The sequence below is a fragment of the Coenobita brevimanus genome, chromosome 22 (assembly GCF_032717465.1).
Source record: "Coenobita brevimanus isolate Jiangsu-jjx chromosome 22, ASM3271746v2, whole genome shotgun sequence".
Lineage (NCBI taxonomy): Eukaryota > Metazoa > Arthropoda > Malacostraca > Decapoda > Coenobitidae > Coenobita > Coenobita brevimanus.
Genome location: NC_136975.1, coordinates 35088841 through 35110244, shown reverse-complemented (window position 1 = coordinate 35110244; position 21404 = coordinate 35088841). Strand labels below are relative to the sequence as shown.

At 43.2% G+C, this 21404-nt stretch overlaps 1 protein-coding gene across 1 annotated transcript in view; it reads right to left on the bottom strand.

Annotated features, from left to right (window-relative positions):
- Nucleotides 1–21404, bottom strand: part of LOC145392517 (putative methyltransferase DDB_G0268948) — a 249791-nt gene that overhangs the window by 175367 nt on the left and 53020 nt on the right. The window contains exon 3 of the mRNA XM_080266912.1: nt 6660–6797. Within this exon, the coding sequence (XP_080123038.1) occupies nt 6660–6770 (111 nt within the window). The 5' untranslated portion in view covers nt 6771–6797. The remainder of the gene's footprint in view (nt 1–6659; nt 6798–21404) is intronic.

Sequence of the window (21404 nt, the reverse complement as noted above, 5' to 3'; positions counted from 1 at the left end):
GAACCCAAAAATGGCCAAAATACGTGGGGGGGGGGGGGGATCAACCATAATTTGAACTTCGTCCATGGCACCGACCAGCCGTGTTTACACGTGGCCCCTTGCTTCCTCCCCTCCCCAGTTACTGCCTAACTACCATCCTGACTTGACGCTTATCGCAATGGATGCTGCATGTGCTTGTTTTTGTGAACAAACAGTGAATAAACTACAATACCTCGCCACTAGACCATATGGGAATTTACAGTGTTGTCCAGTGTTAAGAAATTAGGATTCAGAGTGAAAAGGATTAAGTGCAGAGTGCAAACTGGCAGTTGCAACAGGCATGGTGCAAGTATGAACAGAATGTGCTGTGTTAAACAATTATAATTCACAGTGCAAAGGATTAATGTGGTAAGTGGGGGCGTTCATTATCCACTCACTCAATGTAGTGCAGCTCTCGGGTGTCTGCCCTGTCCTCTCCTCCATCCTTCTTTCCTTCCATCTTCTTCTGTCTTTCTTTCCTCCATTCTTTCCTTGTCTTTCTGCCTACGGGTGACTTTACACTCCCTCTTCTGTCTTTCTTTCCTTTATTCTTTCCTCTTCCTTCTGCCTGTGGGTGGCTCTACACTGAGTGACAAGACAAATGGGTTCCTACACCAGAAAACCATTTACTATGCTGGGTGGTAACCATATAACCAGATTTTGGCACCTGGTGCTTTAGTGGGTAATTATGGCGCTGCAATCGGACTGAGACTGTGTAGGTTTATATCCAAGGGATGGTTGGGGTTCACTGCTCATGTAATGCCACTCAGGGATGAATGAGGGTGGTCCTCTCATCTTAAATGCCAGAACCAACTTGTCTAGCCCAGGGCTCCTATGTTCTTCATGGGGTATCGTACGATTGGATGAAAAAAACAAAAAAAACAAAACAAACAAACAAGCAAAAGATTAAGTGCAGCACAACACTGGATTACCGTACGTGCTTCAAGAGCATTTTCACCACTGCCAGAGCCTTAGAGGAGGTGGGTTAATCTTTGTAACGGCCACAGACGCGTTGTAAGTACCCTGCACACCGCTAAACAGTTTCCATACTCACTTCTAATTCCTCATTCTCTGGTTCTTTTTCATTTATTTCATGTTTTCTGTCCTTTATTTGTGTGAACAGTGTCTTACGTAGGTGCTATGCATGTCCGGTAGGGAGTTATGTAGGTGGTTTTCTGAGTCAGGCTGGGTTAGGGTTCATAAGTACCATTCCAGGAGGCAGGGTCCCAGTATTCGAACGATCCCACTTCCCGGACATGCCTTTGGCTGTATTACATCGGATATTGGCGAGATTATTGTACATACTCTTCACGGGATTCAACAACTTCTCACCTACTCCATATATTCTTCATACTTTCCACAATCCTTGTCTACCCACCCTGTCATATGCTTTCTCCAAATCCATGAAGGCCATATACAACTTCTTTCCCTTCTCTAGAAACTTTTCCACTAAAGATCTAAGAATGAATATCTGATCTACACAACCTCTTCCCTTCCTAAAATCTCCCTGTTCTTCTCCAACTAATTCCTCTGATATTTCCATAACTCTGTCAATAAGTATCCTACCGTATAAGTTCCTATTACACTCAGAAGACAAATATCCCTATGATTACCACACACTTCTTTTTCCCTTTTTCCTTTGTACAAGAGAATAATTATACCTAACTTCCAATCCTCCGGGACTCTACCTTCCTCCCAGGCCAAACTGCACATCTTCCACATCCATTCTATTACTATCTCTCCCCCATGCTTAAGCATTTCACCACACACTCCATCAATTCCTGGGGCTTTCCCCATTTTAACTTTCTTCATTGCCTCCACAACTTCCATCCTACTGATTTCCTCCTCTCTTCTCACATCTCTCCTTCTCCATGCCATTCCCCAGCCACTTATACTTGAATTACTTTCATTCTCTATGTTCAACAATCTCTTAAAGTGTTCTCTCCATCTGCTCACTTTTTCTCCTTTCTCCACTAGTAATCTACAATTTTTATCTTTCACTCCCTCATTTCTTTCACTATGTTCAACAATCCCTTAAAGTGTTTTCTCCATCTGCTCACTTTTTCTCCTTTCTCCACTAGTAATCTACCATTATTATCTTTCACTCCCCAACTAACTTCTTTGGCATCCTGTCTAACTCTCTTTACCTTTCAAGAACATTTTCTTACATTCCCTCCACTCTCTTTACCTCTGTCCAGAACATTTTCTTACATTCCCTCCACTTTACACTCAAATTCCTTCCAAATTCCTCATCCACTCTCTTCTTACTCTCTTTTACTAATCTTTTCATCTCTCTCTTCTTCTCTACATATAACTCTCTCTTCCGTCTCTCAACTTCTTCCACACCCGTTTCTCATGCACTCACTATATGCTTTCTTCTTTTGTGCCACAGCCTCTCTCACCTCTTCATTCCACCATGCTGTTCCCTGCACCCCCTTTCGTCTTCTCTTCACCCCACACACAACCTCACATGTTGCACAGATTTCTTTTGTGACTATCATGCACATACCTTCAACGTCCCCCATCTGCTCTAATCCATATTTACCCAATCGCTCCTCCACTTCCCTCTTATATTCTGCCCTTATTCCATCCTCTTGTAACCTTTCCACCCTCCTTGTATGAGCTAATTCCTCCTGTCCTTCCCTTCTTCTACTTCGCCATTTCATTCAGACATTGATTTTGACCACCAGAGTCCACTCCCCCAACCTCTATATACTCTTGCATCCATTACACACCTTCGCATCTTGTCATCCACACACACATAATCAATCATTGCCTTCCGTTCATTCAGTTCACCATCCACCCTTCTCATCACTCGCCATGTATACCTATGGATCATTTTGTGCCTGAAAAGGGTATTAGCTATCACCAACCCCTTCCCGGCACAAATGTCCACTAAAGCATTGCAATTCCCATCCATGTCTGCAGGCACACCCCACTCACCAACTACTCCATCCACTTTCACATTCCCCATTCCTATCTCCAATCAAAAACACTCTCTCATTCCTTTCAAACTTTTCCATGCATGCTTCCACCTTTGTCCAGAGCTCTTCTCTCACTCTGCTTGCACGATCTTGCGTTGGTGCATAAACGCACACAATCACCCACATTTGTAGTCCAACTTTCAATCTTATCCACACGATCCTTAAGCCAACTGATCCATATTCTCTTATATTCTCCTTCCCTCTGTTACTCACAACAATACACACTCCTACTTTTGCCCTCTCATTCTCACCTACTCCTGTGCATATACCCCATACATACTCCCATTCTCTCACACTGTCACCTCTCCATTTAGTTTCAGTTAATCCACATACATCCACTTTCACACCCTCAAGCACCTGAACAATCTCTCTTTCTTTCACCTCATCCTTTGCACCCCTTACATTCCATGAAGCTATCCGTACCATGTCCTTTGTTCGGTCCTTAGTTGTCACCTTTTGGTCAGTCCTGGTCTGAGGCTTCTTGTTCATATTTTTAGTTAGTTGTTTTCCAGGGAGGGGCACTAACCCTCCACCAACACACTTGTTGTCACATAGGGAACATGTGTTGGTTGGTTATAAGGTTACCACCCAGTGTTACAAATGCTTTCCTGGTTTACAGGAAATCATTTGGCTTGCCACTCAATGTAGAGCTACCCTAAAAACAAATTACCACTGCACTGCAGTGGGTGGATGGTGGGTGCCCCCACCTACCACACTGGATGCTGAATGAAAAAAAGGATCATGAAGAAAAGGGCACTCCCTTACTGCTCTAAGTCCTCAAGCTGTAGGGGATTACTACTACTGTAAAAAAAAAAAAAAAGGGGGGGGGGAGGAAGGGGGGGATTGTGAAGAATAGGGTAGTCCACTACTGCTCTAAGTCCTGAAGATATAGGAGGCCATTACTACTATGCAAAGTAATTCCAGAATGTGTCACAAAAGAAGATAAACACTTTCAAAAATATTGTACTTGCATTCACCGAACTTAAAGGCCTTCACCTGTGTATTGCGCAATTACCTTTTTTTATCCCACCCCGTGGTGTGCCAAAAAAATGAAGGATTTTTTTTTTTTTTTAGTTTGTTTATCATAAACTTGAAGATAAACATCCACGGAATTATCTGGTGAAAAAAAAAAAAATCTCTCTCTGTCTCCGTCTTTGCACAGGGCCATGCATAAGTTTACGTATTAAAAAAAAAAAAAAAAAAAAAAAAAAAAAAAAAAGTTTTTGTTTATTATATACTTGAAGATAAACATCCAGGGCATCAACTGGTGAATGGAAAGAAATCTCTCTCTCTCCATCTTTGCGTTGCGCCACACGTAAATTTGCTGGTGGTTGAGTAGTTAACGGTGATACACGGCCAGCACAGCCTGAGCTGTGGCTCGCAACCTGATGCTACCCAGCCTGAGCCGTGGCTTGAAACCCGACGCTACCCAGCCTAAGCTGTGGCTCACAACCCGACACTGCCCAGCCTGAGCTGTGGTTCGCAATCCATGGGTTAAAAGTCATTAAACATTGTATAAACTTAGTCCATGCTCTTGTTGGAAGCCAATACAATTCCACTGTGAATGGAGTAGTAGGAGTCCTTACTGAATGACCACAAGCAAGTATAGCAATTCTGTTCAATACTATCTACCTATCTATAGCCAGACGCCTCAATCCCGTTTGGGGTGGCCACAAACAAATCGCCTCCAAGTCGTCCTGTCCCCCGCCATTTCACTGCCCTGCTCCCAACTCACACACCCCTCTCTCATATACCTCTCCACCCCATCCCTCCATCTCATCCTCGGCCTCCCTCTCCCTCTTCCCCCCTCCACCTCACTCACATACACTCTCTTCATCAGTCTTTCACCCTCCATCCTCTCCACATGGCCAAACCACCTCAGTGTGTTCCTCATAACACTTCCTATCACATCCACACCACAACGCTCCTTTATATCCTCATTCGTCAGCCTGTCTCCTAATGAGACTCCACAAGCTCCTCTTAAATAACTCATTTCCACTGCTCTCACTCTTGACTTGTGTCCTTCCAACAACATCCAAGCTTCACTTCCATACGCTAGAGTTGGTATCACAATACTGTCATGTAGTAACTTTTTCACTTCCATGCTCACTTCCATGTTTCTTATCACTGCTTTCAAGGAACCAGCAACCTTCCTTCCCTGCTGTACCCTTTCAAGCACTTCACCCTCCAAACTTCCATCCTTACTCATCACACTACCCAAGTACTTAGACGTACTCACATTTTCCAATTCCTCACCATCCAACCTCGCTGTACATTCACTGACTTCACCTCTCTCAAAGACCATCACTTTACTCTTCCCTACATTCACCTTTAGATTCCGTTTCTTACACACTCCTAAACTCATCCACCAAGCCTTGCAGCTCCTCTTCGTCTTCACTTAACAACACAGTATCATCTGCAAACAACAGTACAGTTCAGGGAGTTTCCAAACACTGCCCTCTCTCACCAGGGCCACTCCAACATCCACTACCCTACCTTGTACCTCTTTTATTACCCCATCCATGTACAGATTGAACAACCATGGAGACATGACACATCCCTGATTCAACCCAACCTTCAAAGAGAAAAATTCACTTAGTTCACCATCCACATGCACTGCAGCCTTAGCACCATTGTACATACTCTTCACAGCATTCAACAACTTCCCATCTACTCCATATATTCTTAATACTTTCCACAATCCTTGTCTATCCACCCTGTCATATGCTTTCTCCAAGTCCATGAAGCCGCATACAACTTCTTTCCCTTCTCTAGAAACTTTTCCACTAAAGATCTAAGAATGAATATCTGATCTACACAACCTCTTCCCTTCCTAAAGCCTCACTGCTCTTCTCCAACTAATTCCTCTGTTCTTTCTCTAACTCTGTCAATAAGCATCCTACCATACACTTTTCCTATTATACTAAGACAAATGCCCCTATGATTACCACACACTTCTTTTTCCCCTTTTCCTTTGTACAAGGGAATAATTATACCTGACTTTCAATCCTCTGGGACTCTACCTTCCTCCCAGGCCAATCTGCACATCTTCCACATCCGTTCTACTACTATCTCTCCCCCATGCTTAAGCATTTCACCACACACTCCATCAATTCCTGGGGCTTTCCCCAATGTAACTTTCTTCATTGCTCCCACAACTACTATCCTACTGATTTCTTCCTGTCTTCTCACCTCCCTCCTTCTCCCAGCCATTCCCCAGCCAGTTATACTCGCATTACTTCCATCCTGTATGTTCAACAATTCCTTAAAGTGTTCTCTCCATCTGCTCAATACTGACTGAACATTTTTCAACAAATAATCTGACAGATCAACCCACAGAGAATGACAGTGGTCCATGCAAGATGCTGAGAAACTAGTTTATTAAGCATACCAGGGAAGGTCTCTGACAAGGCACTTTTGGAGAGGGTGTGTAGCTTAACAGAAAATACTGGTGAAGAAAACAGTAAGTTAGGGGTAGGGTGTGTATAAATTAGGTCAGACACTTAAAATGAGATTATCATATAGCCTGCAGGAGGGAGAAGCTACAGATTAGGTGAAATCATACGACAAATGCAAACAAATTCTACTTCATTAAAACTTAAAATGGGAGGTTATATACAACTTACAAAATTGAATGGCCACACACAAATCACCTACCTTCTCTTTTAGGAAAGCCATTACTCTCTCAATGATTGAGGGGGGAGGGCTGGGTCTAAATTTGGCATAAACAGCTGCATGAGCCACGCCTTCAAAAAATCGATTTGCCATACTGGTGAAGAACAGCTGTACAGTTGCCTGTAAAGAGGAAGAACCTTGTTGCAGTTACATTTTTGAAGAAATATGTATACAGACAACCCTCTGCTTACACAAATAATGCTTTAACTAAATTCCTCACATATGTGGGCCCTTTCAACCCATTGCAACAAAGCTAATGTGTCAACCAAACCTCTAGCCTGACCACTTTCCCACTAAAAACCATATATGACTAACTTACCTACAGATACAGTAATGTTCTGATTATCTGTCATAATACATCCTAAGCCATGTCAGATGTTGCAGATTTTTGGATGATGATAAGACTACTCCTTCCCAGCCCCTATATGGGGCTTATATAACCCCAACAAAAACATTATACTGAATAACTATATTATAAAAAAAAAAGAAAAAAGTCTTTATTACAAAAATTTTTACTGTACAGTACTTTAGATTATGCATTATAAATATACTGTACTCTACACACAGCACATTATAACTGTACTGTACATACAGTACAATGTAACTGTACTGTAAACAGGATAGTACATAACTGTACTGTACATACAATGTATCGTGTCTTCTGCAGTTTTCTTCAGTTTTTCTTTAGCAAAGCCCTTCATAGAATTCTCTAAGTAATTTTCCGAGCACATTTTCATTTTTTTTTTTTTAAGTGATGAACAGCATTTCAAATGTGGTCTTTGTTTACAACTGCTAACAGTATCAAAGACAGACAGACTCCATCTTGTGGTGATCTGAAGACAGACAGACGTCATCTTAGAATGCTATTTTTGGCGTGAAATTACCATTATCAGAGCCAATTTATCCCAACCTAATTTATCCTAACCTAACCTATCACTATGTTTCCTGATGAATCCTCTTCATACTTGAAAATGAACTAGTGTACGCATGCACAAAAACACACTGCATGAATATAAAGATATGCATATCCGAAGGGAAAGCATACCTGTGACAGTCATCCAATATCGATTTAGTCAAATTTCAAAGCAGTTTCCCCATAAGTTCCAGAAATAGTAAAGACGCATTTCAGCCTCAACTCATAACTCATGGAGTTGTTTCTTAAACTCAGGGTACAGTGCTAGCCAGTTCTGTGTATGCAGGGGTATGTCTTTCCATTACAGAAGCTCACATGATTCAGAGTGTGGATGGACAAGGGGCCCTTTAACATATAAAGTAACATGGTGGTGGGATAAGGGTGTAGAAGACACAGTTAAGAAGAAAAGAAAGCTTTTCCAGGCTTTGAAAAGGGGTGGTAACAGACAGGAACAAGGAACACTTGGCTGCCAAGCGTAGGACTTTTAAGAGGTATACCGGGCAAAATCTGAATCTGAGAGAGAATTTTACCAGATAACTGAAATGGCACTGAAAGGAAGAATACAGTATTTTATTACTGGTTGCTGACTGAGGAGTTTGACTGGAAAAGGGAAGGTTTGTCAGCAGACCCAGCGTTTGGCCCTTGGCCTTTGACTGATGCTGCTACTGTGGGCAGGGCAAAGGATGGGATGCTGTTGGGAAAAGTGGAGGGTATGTATGGTTTGACTGCTGAAATGCTAAAGGTCTCAGGAGATACAGGAGTGGATTAGTTCCTGATTTAATAAATATGATTACATATGAATTCCGCATGACTGGCTGAAGAGTGTGATTCTAAATGTGTACAGGGGAAGGGGTGATGCCCCGGAAAGAGGAAATTATAGAGGCATAAAACTTTTGGACCAGATAATGAAGGTACTGGAGAGAGTTCTAGAAGGTACGATTAGGATATGAGTGAATACTGATGAAATGCAGTTCGAGTTTATGCAAGGCAAAGGGACCACTGATGCCATATTCATAGTCTGCCAGCTTCAAGAAAAATCTATAGAAATGAGATCTATACTCTGATTTTCTTGATCTGGAGAGCCTAAGGAGGTGGTGAGTGGGCAATGAGAGAGCTTGGGATAGAAGAAAAGCTAGTTAGAGTAGCTATGACTATGCAAGTGGTGTAGTGAATGGAGATTTGAGTGATGAGTTTTTGTGAATGTTGGCATGCATCAGGGGTTGGTCTTGAGCCCCTTACTGTTTGTCATGGTGCCTGAAGCTTTCTCGTATGACTTCAGAAAAGGATTCCCACAGGAGACATTGTATGCTGATGACTTAATGTTAACAGATGAGAATGAAAGGGAGACACAGGAAAGATTTAGGAAGTGGTTTGAGAGTAAATATGGTTAAAAGAATAAAATACGATATCTAGGGCAGGTGGCGGTACTGTCAAAGCAGAGGGAAAGTGGCCACGTGCAGTTTACATAAGGATGTGGGAAGTAACTCCACCATGTGCAGTATCTGTGATAAGTGGGTGCATAAGAAATGTAGAGGTATTACAAGTAGACTGCAAGATCATGATGCTTTTGTTCGTGTGGTGTGTCAGGGATAGCATGCAAAGACTGTCAGGCATGAAAGGATAACATTGCTGGTGGTCTACTGAGTGTGTGGAGTTTTGTTACTTGGAGGACATGTTATGTGCTGCAGGCAGGGCTGGAGCTAGCTTTGTGGCTAGGGTAAGGAGTGGTTGGCTTGCCTTTCTTGACATTGAGAGGGCTCTCCCTCCAAGCTAAGGGATCCTGGTATATGGCATGTGTTAGAAGTGTAATGTTGTATGGCAGTAAGACCTGGGCAGTAAAGAAAGAGGATATTTGTTGGCTCAAAAATATAGAAATGACAATGATTAGATGGATGTGTAGTGCATCCACGAATGTGAGGCATGAGGAGGCTAGGTTTACGATTGAAAGGTTGGGAGGATGGATGGAACTGGAGTGTACTGGTGCTCTAATGAGAGGCAGATTGGATGGTTTGGGCATGTGGAGAGGATGCAGGATGACAACTGGATGCGGAAAGTGAGAAGTGTGAACGTTTAGGTAGGGTTGCAAGGGGCAGACCGATAAAACCTGGAACAAGATAATTGTGACCTTTGGGATATGGGATTCAATAGGGAGGCTGCCAGGGATTGAGCAGCGTGGAAATCCACCATTAAATGACCAAGGCCGATCATGCAAGCATGCTGATCCCTTTACAAGAGATACAATACAAAACAATATGATACACTGACATACCATGACTATCAGTCTCTTCTTTCTCTATTTCCTCCTCTTTTCTTTTTTCCTCCTTGTATCCCTCATTCTTCTTCTTCTTCTTGTCACATCCAAAGGTCAGATAAGAAAACAAGAGAAAATTCAGTAATGGAGGAAATATCCTACACAAGAAAACTGGATCCCTCACCCTCTTTATCACTTGCCAGGATGATGTTTACATGTACGGTACCCTCACATCCAGTATGCGTTTGTCCAGTACTATTTTCGTCCAGTATGGTCAGCAAAAAAATTAAATAATTTATTACTGTAGTACTGATCTGTTAGGATAGTACGGATCGGCCGCGCAAAGTGGGCCCAATCTGAGGAGTTCTTCTCTAGTACTAATGTGCTGCGTCCAGTACTACTGCCCACGCACACGCGGGAAGATGGTCAACACCGAGGAACATTTCCCTAGTACTGCCGCGCCAGTCCAGTACGTCTTCCTCGTGACTCGTGATGTGTGCCAGTCAAATTGCAGTATAGTACCCTCCCGTCCAACAAGCGTTTGTCCAGCACGATTTGCATCCAGCACGGAGAAGTGGGCAAAATCGGCAGAGTTCGCCTCTAGCACAATCATCCCTGGTCCAACACGGTCATACTGGACGTTCCCGTGACGCTCACAGCCAATCAAAACTTCCGATCAAGTTGCCTCCCCCACCCACTATCGTGACGTGATTGTGATGTCTCCCAATCAAAAATGCTTCTGCTCTCACGTGATGTTTTGTTTACATTTCTCCCACCACAGCGGCACTCAGTCACATAATTCGCATTGGACAGTGTTTTTTTCTCGCTGCATTTTCTGCCCTTGCTACTGCATTTTACTCTGCTCATGATGCCTAGCAAGCCTTCTGAGAACCCCAAGAAGCAGCAGCACCTCCCTCAGGCCACCAAGCTAGAAATCATCAAGAGGAAGAAGAAAGGGGCAAGGAATGTGGACATCACCAAGGCCTACGACATGAATGAAGCCAGCGTGAGGACCATAATAAAACACCAAGACAAGATCCTGGCGGCAGTGAAGGCTTACGGAGGCAGGCCACTTGACTCCAGGTGCAGGCCTACTGACCCAGCAAATATCATAACGGAGCAGTACCTCAGTACGTACGTACGGAGGAAGGAGACAGAGGGTGTTCAAGCAGATCATAAAAAGATTAGTTATCATTTATAGTACAGTACCATGTATTATAATTACAGTAGTATTAGTATATGGTAGGTATTCAGGGTGACTTTTCCTAAGGTTGCTGACGTAATTCATTTCTCCCCATAAGCTCTGTTGTTCCAACACATTTTTGGTCCAACACAGGACCCATGCATGACAATATTACCATGTTGGATGCGAGGGTACTGTACAGTAATCCCTTTAAGCCCCACACGCCCAAGTCCCGGATATTTGGGGCTTGGGTAAAAAAAAAAAAAAAAAAAAAAAATGTTCATCCCTATTCTAAATTTGCCATGCGGTGACGAACAGCTGTATTTTAGCACGTAGTTCTGGCAATGTCCACTAGAGCGTCCCTGCATCCTCTAGAGTTCCCACCTACCTACCCTCGAGACTGCACGCTCATCGCCATGGCTGCCCACATGCTCGTTTTTGTGAATAAACAGTGAATAAACTGCAATACCTCGCCACTAGACCACATGGGAATTTACAGTGTTGTGCAGTGTTAAGAAACTAGAATTCAGAGTGCAAAGGATTAAGTGCAGAGTGCAACACTGGTGTGTTGCAATTGGCGTGGCGCAAGTAATAAAAGAATGTGGAGTGTTAAACAAATATAATTCACAGTGCAAAAGATTAAGTGCAGACCAACACTGGATTAATGTACGTGCTTCAAGTGCACCTTCACCACTGTCAGAGCCATAAAGGAGGTGGGTCAATCTTCATGACGGTCACAGACGTGTCGTAAGTACCATGTACACAGCTAAATATTATCCATACCCACTTCTAATTTCTCTCTCTGGTTCCTTTTCATTTATTTTATGGTTTCTGTTCCTTATTTGTGTGAATAGGGTCTGAAAAAGGTGCTGTGCATGTCCGGTAGGGAGTTACAGTAAAAGTTTGATATAACGAATGCGGGATAAAATGGAAACTTGAAAAAACGGAACGACTTTTTTCTGTAAGTTACTCGTAATTTTCCGGAATTTTTTCGTACTTTTGCAAGGCGTCGGGTTTCCGTGATGGAAACAAGCCAGTTTGTCCGTGGCTGTGGAAAAATTGTGACCCACCGGAACGTTTCCGGTCGATCACGAGGCGCGGGGCTTGTCACAGGCCATGGCAACAAGCTGCTTTGTCCCGGGCCTGGTGAGGCTGCTCATCTCGCCGCAGTCTACCAGCAACCCCTGCATTGCTCAAATCTCTCCAAGTGTGCTTGATTACCTTGGCATTACAAAAAATTTTTGTGCCTTTTCTGTTTAAAATAAGCAAACCAATCCTTTGCCATGCCTAAAGTGCTGGAAAAAAAAAAAGAAAAAAAAGGGTGAGGCTTTCTGTGGGCCAGAAATTAGAAATAATCTCGAAAATTGAGTGTGGTATACCAGTGAAGACAATCATGACCGACTATGGGGTCAAGAAAATGCAAGTGTACAACATTTGCAAGCATAAAGAAGAAATCAAGAAACTGAAAGTGCTGCCAGATGCAAGTGCTGTGTCAGGCATAATTCAACAAACAAGTCATATCCCCCCCATTTGGAGGTGAGTTTTTTACGGTTTTATTTATTATTATTACTGTATTATTATTATTGTGGGTTCTGACTACTTTGTGTGTATCATTATGACTAGCATAGGCAGCATGTGTGTGTGTGTGTGTGTGTGTGTGTGTGTGTGTGTGTGTGTGTGTGTGTGTGTGTGTGTGTGTGCAGCAAAAGAAGCTATTTAGTAGCAACTGTGTATAGGTTTCAGGTCATGATTCAGGGAAGAAATATGGGAAAAATTGCAAATTTCCAGAAAATTCCGTTCCACCTATGGTTTTGGAACGGAAGCTTGAAAAAGTGTAATATTTGATAAAACGGAATAGGGGTTGGCTGAATTATTCCGTTATATCAAGCTTTTACTATTTAGGCAGCTTTCAAAGATAGGTTGGGTTGGGGTATATAGGTACTTGTTCAGGGGTAGTTTTCCTAAGTCCCAGACAAAACCAAGTCCCAGACATGCCTCTGGCTCTATTACATCGGATCTTGGAGGGACTGCTGTATTGCACTTCCCCCTGATGATGAAGACAAAGATGTGTCAGTGTGTGACTGTGAGGGATTTATGAGGGAGGTTGAGGCAGAGAGGCCTCCTCAGGATCCTAAAGGCCCTCCTCCAGGGGATCAGTACAATCTACGACCTCCTACAGCCTTGGAAACCCCTCCCCCTTCCCCCGCCAAGCCCATCATCACTCACCTTAAAGGTTGGTAAAATCTTAGTTGTATCAAAATGAAGTTAAATTGAATTCTGGGGGAGCTTTTTCTTCTGACATTATTCATTTTTCCCATAAGGTCTGTTGTTTGTCCAGTAAAGATTTAGTCCAGTATGGTAGTACTGTACTGTCTAACAAAAATACCGTACTGGATGCGAGGGTACTGTACCTAGGCCTTGGCAGGCAATTTTGGCCACTATCCGGCTGCCATAAGAATGGTTTTGCTCTCTCTCTCTCCATCTCCCTATCCTCAAGTTATTGCAGTTCTCCCCCCCTCTCTCTCATAGCTAGCTTTTCTTTGAGTTGCTGTACTCCCTCTCTTTCTCCGAGTTACTGCAATTTTTTCCTCTCTAAGTTAACAGTTTCTTTCTCTCTCATAGTTTTATCTTTGAGTTACCATCCCCACCCCCTCTCTTTCTCATACCAAGTTTTTTTCTTTGAGTTACTGTACTCCCTCTCTTTCTCTGAGTTGCTGCAGTTGTTTTTTGCTCTCTGAGCTACCACTGTCTCTATCTCTCTCATAGTTTTTTTCTCTGAGTTACCATCCTTTCTCTCTATCTCTCTCTCTCTCTTTCACTTTCTCCTCCTGGTACAGTCAACCAACGATAAACAGATCCCTCTTTTAATGAATTTTGGTTTTAACAACCACCTTGAGCTGGCCGAACGTTATGATCATTAAACAGATTTTTGTTCAGTAAAAGAATGGACATGAGGAAAACACCGACCAGCATGGTGTCCCTATACACACGTATGTTCACACACACACACACACACACACACACACACACACACTCAGGAGGCAGCGAAGATTCGTGGGGAACTATATTATTAAACATAACAATGAACAATGTGATGTCGCAATGGGTCAAAGAAGAGACACGGTTCTGAGGTGAGGACACACCAGCAAGATAAGATTTACTGTTTACCAAAGAACCCGATGTAACAGAATCCTTGAAATATCTGTGTCCTATTGGAAAAAGTGATCATGTGGTCATTGAGTTCCAGGTGATAACAGGGAACGTGGAGCCAAGAGACGAGCCTTATAGGCAAGGAAGATACAACTTTGGGAAAGCAAACTTTACAGGATTGAGAAAACTTTTTGAAAATGCAGATTGGAGAAAATTCAGAGAAACAAGAGAGATACAGAGGAAGTGAGATATTTTTCTAGGCCTCTATAATTCGGATGTGGAAAAATTTGTGCCAAGAGTAAGGGGGAAAGGAAACAGGAAAAAGGAGTGGTTTAATGGAAGGTGTACGACAGCAAAAAAAAGAGAGACACGGGGTGGAACAACTGGAGAAAGAGAGGTACCAACAGAACAAAGGAAGAATATAAAAGAACTAGAACTGAATACACAAGAATACGTAGATAGGAAGAAAGGAATTTTGAAAAAGGTATAATAGATAAATGTAAGGATGAACCCAAACAGTTTTATAGATTTGTCAATGGCAAACTGAAACAAAAGAAAGGAATCGCCAAACTGAAAGTAGAAGAAGAGGTCCCTAAGGATGCAGCAATGCATGCAGAAATAATGAACAAATGTTTCCAATCAGTTTTCACTAAAGAAATGGAGTTTGTGGAAGGGGAGGGAGTGACTAGAAATGTAGTGATAAAAGATATAAAAGTGGAAGTACAGGAAGTGTATAAATTACTGGAAACTCAATATGTAAGGAAAGCCCCAGGGCCAGATGGAATCTCTAATTGGGTACTGAAGGAATGCAGAAAACAACTGGCGGATAAGATTCACAGTTTAATTGTGTTCTCTGGAAGAGGGGAAAGTGCCTCAAGAATGGAAGAGGGCAAATGTGGTACCAATTTATCAGGGAGGAAACAGGGAAGAACCACTGAATTATAGACCAGTGTCCCTAACCAGCATGGTCGCAAAATTGTGTGAAAGAATTCTGAAAGATAGATGGATAAAATATCTGGAAGAAATGAATATTTTGGCTGATAGCCAGTTTGGATTTAGAAGTGGAAGGTCATGTGTGTCCAACTTGTTGAGTTTTTACTCAAGAGCAATTGACGTTCTACAGGAGAGAGATGGTTGGGTGGATTCTTTGTATTTAGATTTGGAGAAGGCCTACGACAAGGTACCCCATAAGAGACTAATGTGGAAACTAGAGCATATAGGAGGACTGAAGGGGAACCTCCTGGAATGGATGAGAGACTTTTTGAGAAACAGACAAATGAGGACAATAATAAAGGATAGGATGTCTAGATGGAGGGAAGTAACAAGTGGAGTCCCACAGAGGTCAGTGTTGGCGCCAGTAATGTTCCTGATTTATGTAAATGATATGGTACATGGAGTGAATAGTTATGCACATATGTTTGCTAATGATGCAAAAATCTTGAGGAAGGTAGAGGTTGAGGAGGATTGTAAAATGCTGCAGGAGGATCTGGATAGGATACATGATTGGAGCCGGATGTGGGATATGAAATTTAATGCAAAGAAATGTAATATATTAGAAATGGGTAAAAGTACCAAGAGGCCATCACTGAATTACTTGATGGGTAATGAACCAATCACAAAAGTGAGAGAAGAGAAAGATTTGGGAGTGCTGGTCCAGGACAGTCTGTCACCTGAAAAACACATTAACAAGGAAGTTAGAGAGATGTATAAACTCATGACTAATATAAGAGTAGCTTTTCATTATATGGATGAGGAGATGATGAAAAAATTGATAGTGGCCATGATTCGCCCCAGGTTAGAATATGCAGCAGTAGTGTGGTCCCCACACAGAAAGAAAGATATAAACAAGATTGAGAGAATACAAAGAACAGCAACCAAAATGATCCCAGTCTGGCAGATCTGTCGTACAGAGAAAGGCTGGTAAAGCTGGATTTGCCTTTCTTAGAAGAAAGGAGAAAGAGAGGCGACATGATTGCAGTGTTCAGGACCATGGTGGGAGCAGATACAATTGTCAAAGAAGATCTGTTTTTCTGGGATAAGAGAGCGACAAGAGGACACGGAATGAAACTGAAGAAGCCAAGCTGCTTGAAAGAAATCAAGAAATATAGTTTTCCTTATAGATGTATAGACCTGTGGAATAGCCTGGACAAAGAGATCGTCCAGTCTAAAAATTTAAACGAGCTTAAAGCTAAATTTGACTTACTGAGAAACAGAGACGGGACCCCACGAGCGTAGCTCATTTCCTGTATATCAAAATTAGGTAAATACACACACACACACACACACACATGCACGCATGCACGAACGCACGCGCATGCTCCTCTGCATCCTGCAGAACGATGTATCAGTCTCCGGGTGACCAGCATCATGAGAGGAGCGATAAATAAAGCGTTTGTTGAGAAAAGGAGTCATATAGGTTTAGCTATGTGTTATCGAGTATGACTGTACAGCCAAACAACACCCTATCTAGTATTTCAAGATCTTTGTTCAGTAAAAGCCACGATGTCTGGGAAATTATCGAACAGCACGGTGTTCGGCTTTAGTGAACTATCGGCTTTAAAGTCAAGGGTTTGGCACCAATTACAGTAGTTCATTATATCAAGGGTGTACTGTACTTCTGTCCCTCTTTCTTATTCATTTTTGAGTCACATTCAAAGGTTAGAAAACAATACGAGAAAACTCTGTTAATGTGGAAGTACACAAAAAACTGCATTCTTCACTTCACCCTCCTATCACTTGCTGAGAGATGTTTACCTACGTCCAGGCAGGTGATTTTGGCCTCTATGCAGCTGCCATAAAGTCTGCTCTCCCTCTCTCTTTCCTTTCCTCTTCCTGGTACTTCTATTCTTCTTATTAGTTTATGGGTCACACTGAAAGGTTATAAAAGTAATTATCATGAGAAAACTCAGAAAAAGAGGAAGTACGCAAGAAAATGGCATTCCTCACCATCATATCACTTGTTGAGAGATATTTACCTATGACCAGACAAGTGATTTTGGCCTCTATCTGGAAGCCATGAGAATGTTCTCTCTCTCTCTCTTGAGATATGCCAGATTTATTTCAATCAACTAGAGAAGCCCAAATTCTGAATAAATCTTGAGAAAATGTTCAATACTATAATTCTTGTTAGATTTCCACTAGAGTTCTAAATATGTACAGTCAATCATTGAGTAATGCATGGTTGAGTAAGGAGTTTCTGTACTTACACGGTCAGCATAATTTGACATGTCATAATCAACATGGAGAAAACCTCGAGCACATATCGGAAATGTCTGCTGGCCCGGCAACGCATTTTGAAAATCACACACAGTGATGTCATCCATCAGACTCGGCATGACTGCCTGGCCTGGCTTCCATCCACGTATCTCTCCTGGGCACATACCTGTACACTCAGCCTTCTCGCGTCTCACCGAGTTAATTCCACGCTGTGCAGCAACATTTTTTTGTGTCTGAGCATCAGGTGAGGACAATGACTCTGAGTCATGCCATGTGATCTGGCCCAGCCACCCAGAAGGTGGCACATCTTCATGGATGTCCAGAGGTATAAGATAATAAAGGAATTAGAGCTGGGAAAGAGGCAGGTAGAAATGGCAAAAATGTATGGTGTGAACGAAAGCACCATCAAAGGATCTGACTTAGATGTTGAAGAAGGAAGTATAGGAGTAGCAACATCTCAACAATGACAAGAACACCACCAGGGGTGGGTGGTGGGGGAGAATGTCGTGGAACTATGCAACAACAACACAGGGGTCCCCAGTCTAAAGTTATGATCATTAAACAGATTTTTGGGAAAAATCTGTTTAACGCAAGTGATATAACAATAGTTATATCACTTGCAATGTTTTACCTAATGATAGGTATAAGAACAGGGTAATTTATGTGGGGTAAGGTGATAAACAGTGGTAAAAGTGAAAGTTTTGGAAAGTTGTCAGACACACTGTACTGCAATACATGCAAACATATTGTTTCAGTAACGTGTGTTTGAGTACCACGGTCCTTGTCCAGTCCATATATATCTCATTCTCTACATTTGCAGATTCAACTTTCGCAGGCTTCGAACATTCGTGGACTGTCCCTCTGTGGAGCCGAGATTTCGTCTGCGGCCACAGAGTGTCACTGTGCAGACGCTCGCGGGTCATTTCGCGCCAAAACAGGCCAGCACTAAACCACCACACTCCTCTGTCTCCCTCTCAGTCGGTGTCCTGCCACTGTCGCGGTCATTTCGCTGCCCATACGTTGCCACGCCAAAACCTCCCTGATCTCAGTATTGTCCCCAATAATTGTGCTCTCATGTGGTCAAAGGCAAGAAGTGTATTGCTGTGCAAATTTGTGAGTGAATTACCTCCCAATTGTGTAATTTATCTGTGATAACTTTGTCCCATGTGTCTGTGTTGTCTCGCAACCATGGGTCCCAACAGTCTCACATCCCTTAGTGGTAAGCCCACCCCTAAACAGGTAAAGAAAGTAATGAACCTGGAGAAGAAGTTGAAACTGCTTGACAAGAGTAGGAAGGGCATGAGGAAGGTTGGTGTGGGAAAATTATTTAACGTTAACGAGAGCACAGTACGGTACATAAAGAAAAATGAGGAGAAAATCAGGGCGGCATTGGCATCCACTGTGCCATCCTCAGTGAAGCAAGTGTTGCAGGTGAGAGACACTGTAATGTCCAAGATGGGGCACGCACTACTTGTGTGGATAAATGACCATGGCAGGAATGGAAATCCCACACAAAGTACTGTAATGCGATTCAGTCAAAGGCAAAGGCATTGTACGACGTGATGATCAGTTCACCTCCCGACCCCGACATCCCAAGCACCAGCGCAGACCCTGGACCAGTCGCAACCATCCATCCTTACTTCACAGCCAGCAAAGGTCAGTTCAATAAATTCAAGAGGCTGTTCTCCCTTCACAATGTGAAGGTCAAAGGGGAATCGGCGTCAGCGGACCATGCGGCGGCAGCAGCATTCACAGAAGCACTTAAGAAAATAACTGAGGAGAAAGGATATAGGTCTGAGCAGGTATGGAATGTCGATGAGACAGGACTTTATTGGAAGAAAATGCCTGCTAGGACCTCTGTCTCAAAGGAGGAGAAAAGGGCTCCTGGGTTCAAGGCAGATAAGGACCGCTGCACCTTACTGATGTGTGCTAATGCTGCTGAGCACAAGATCAAGCCAGGATTTATTTATAAGTCGGCGAATCCCAGAGCACAGAAGCAACGCAACAAAAACCTCCTACCAGTGTTCTGGATGCACAATAAGAAAGCATGGACCACCAGCACCATCTTTCTGGCCTGGTTCCACCACTGTCTCCTGATGGAGGTGCGGTCCTACCTTCAGGAGAAGGGCCTTCCTGGCAAATTCCTCTTGCTCCTGGACAACACTCCGGGCCACCCAGTCACTCGAGGGTATGTGTGAGGATGTGGAGGTTGTGATTTTGCTGCCGAACACAACCTCCCTGATACAACCTCCTGACCAGGGTGTAATAGCTGCTTTCAAGGCCTATTACACCCGGAGGTCAATGCAAATGCTCTGTGCATCTTTGGATGTGGACCCCAACCTGAGGGTCATGGACTATTGGAAGGGGTTCACCATCGCTGACTGCCTCACAGTGGTGCAGAAGTGTCTGAAGGATGTGCGCCCTGAGACAGTTAATGGTTGTTGGAGGGCTTTGTGACTAGAGTGAGCCTGAGATTTTGAGATTTGCTCCTCAAGAGCAGGTGAACCAGGCCATGCGGAAGACAGTGGAGTTGGCAAGGCTTGTAGGTGGTGGTGAGTTTGAGGATATGGAGGATGGTGAGGTGAGGGAGCTGGTGGAAGAATATGATGTGGCCCTCACCGACGAAAAATTAGTGGAGCTTGTGTGGTCAGCGAGTGAGAAGGAGGATGCAGAGGAGAATCCTGATGTTGCCCTGCAGCAGCAAGATCTCACCCCTGAAAAGCTGGGGGAGATGATAAGGGCGATAGCTCAACTGAAGCAACTCCTCTATGACTGGGACCCATCGATGGTGAGGGCGTTGAAGGTGATTAGTGGCACAGATCAGACTGTAATGCCCCACAAAACACTGTTCAACGACATGAGGCGGAAGTGGTCTCAGTTGCCTAACTCAGCGTTCTTCTCAAAGACCACGTGACCTCTTGCTGCTGCTGCTGTCTCGCACTCATCTTCCTTCACTACAATTGAGGCTGAGGAGGCTGTCTGTGCCTGAACCTCAACCCGTGTCTAACCCTGAACCTGTTCACTCTGACTCTGATGCCGCATCATCCTCTCCACCAGCCTCTGAGGACAATATCGACGATCCACCACCACCTGGCAATGACACTAGCAATGGAGATGAGGAGGAGTCTACATGCATGTAGACTCCTCATGTCATGCAGATACACTCCACATCATCTCATCCAATCATCCATCATTGGTAACTGCATGGCTAATCATCTTCAACGTCATCGATGTCATGTTCATCATCATCACAAGTCATCAGAGTTCATCTGCCAAAACTTCAGGGACAGTGGTGAGTTAACTCAGAATTTAATGGGTAGGGTTGTAAGAAGTTGGGGTAAATATGTAGCTGAAGACTTGCTCACACTCATGTGGATGTGCGCAACACACTCACGCGCAGGAGTCTGTGGAAGTCATCAGGTACATATTTACCCTAACATAGTACTGTATTGTACAGCCATACCCAATCAAAACTTATTTGTTATTACACTTTTTTATACAGTTGGTCTGTTACTAATGTGATATTTTATGCTGCTTTCAGGTCCCAGATATGGTTTATTAGGTACAGTATGTGCACAATCGCTCACAAGGGGTGATTTGCGGCTGTAAAGGCATATGGGGGGGGGGGGGGCGCCAAACATTCACTGAAATTCTACTTTCGTCGATGTCTGTGTCTCCTAACCCCCGCAAATGTGGAGGGCCTACTGTAGTCTACGTTACTGATACTCGATGATCGTACTGTAGCTACTTACCTAACAACTACCGGTACAGGAATAACTTGCTGTCAGTCTCGTCATCCTCCAGGAGTACAGTACAGTACTGTACTTCATAAGAGAAATACGTAGTCACTACTCATTATACGATGGGGTTACGTCAGGTCATACCTTAACGTATAACAAGTTTATCGTTAATCAGGAGATTGAAATACAGTACATTATAAAAGGGGGGTTACGTCAACTCAACATCCCAAAGTCACCTACCCAAAACTGAAACAAAAATGACAACCCACCTTAA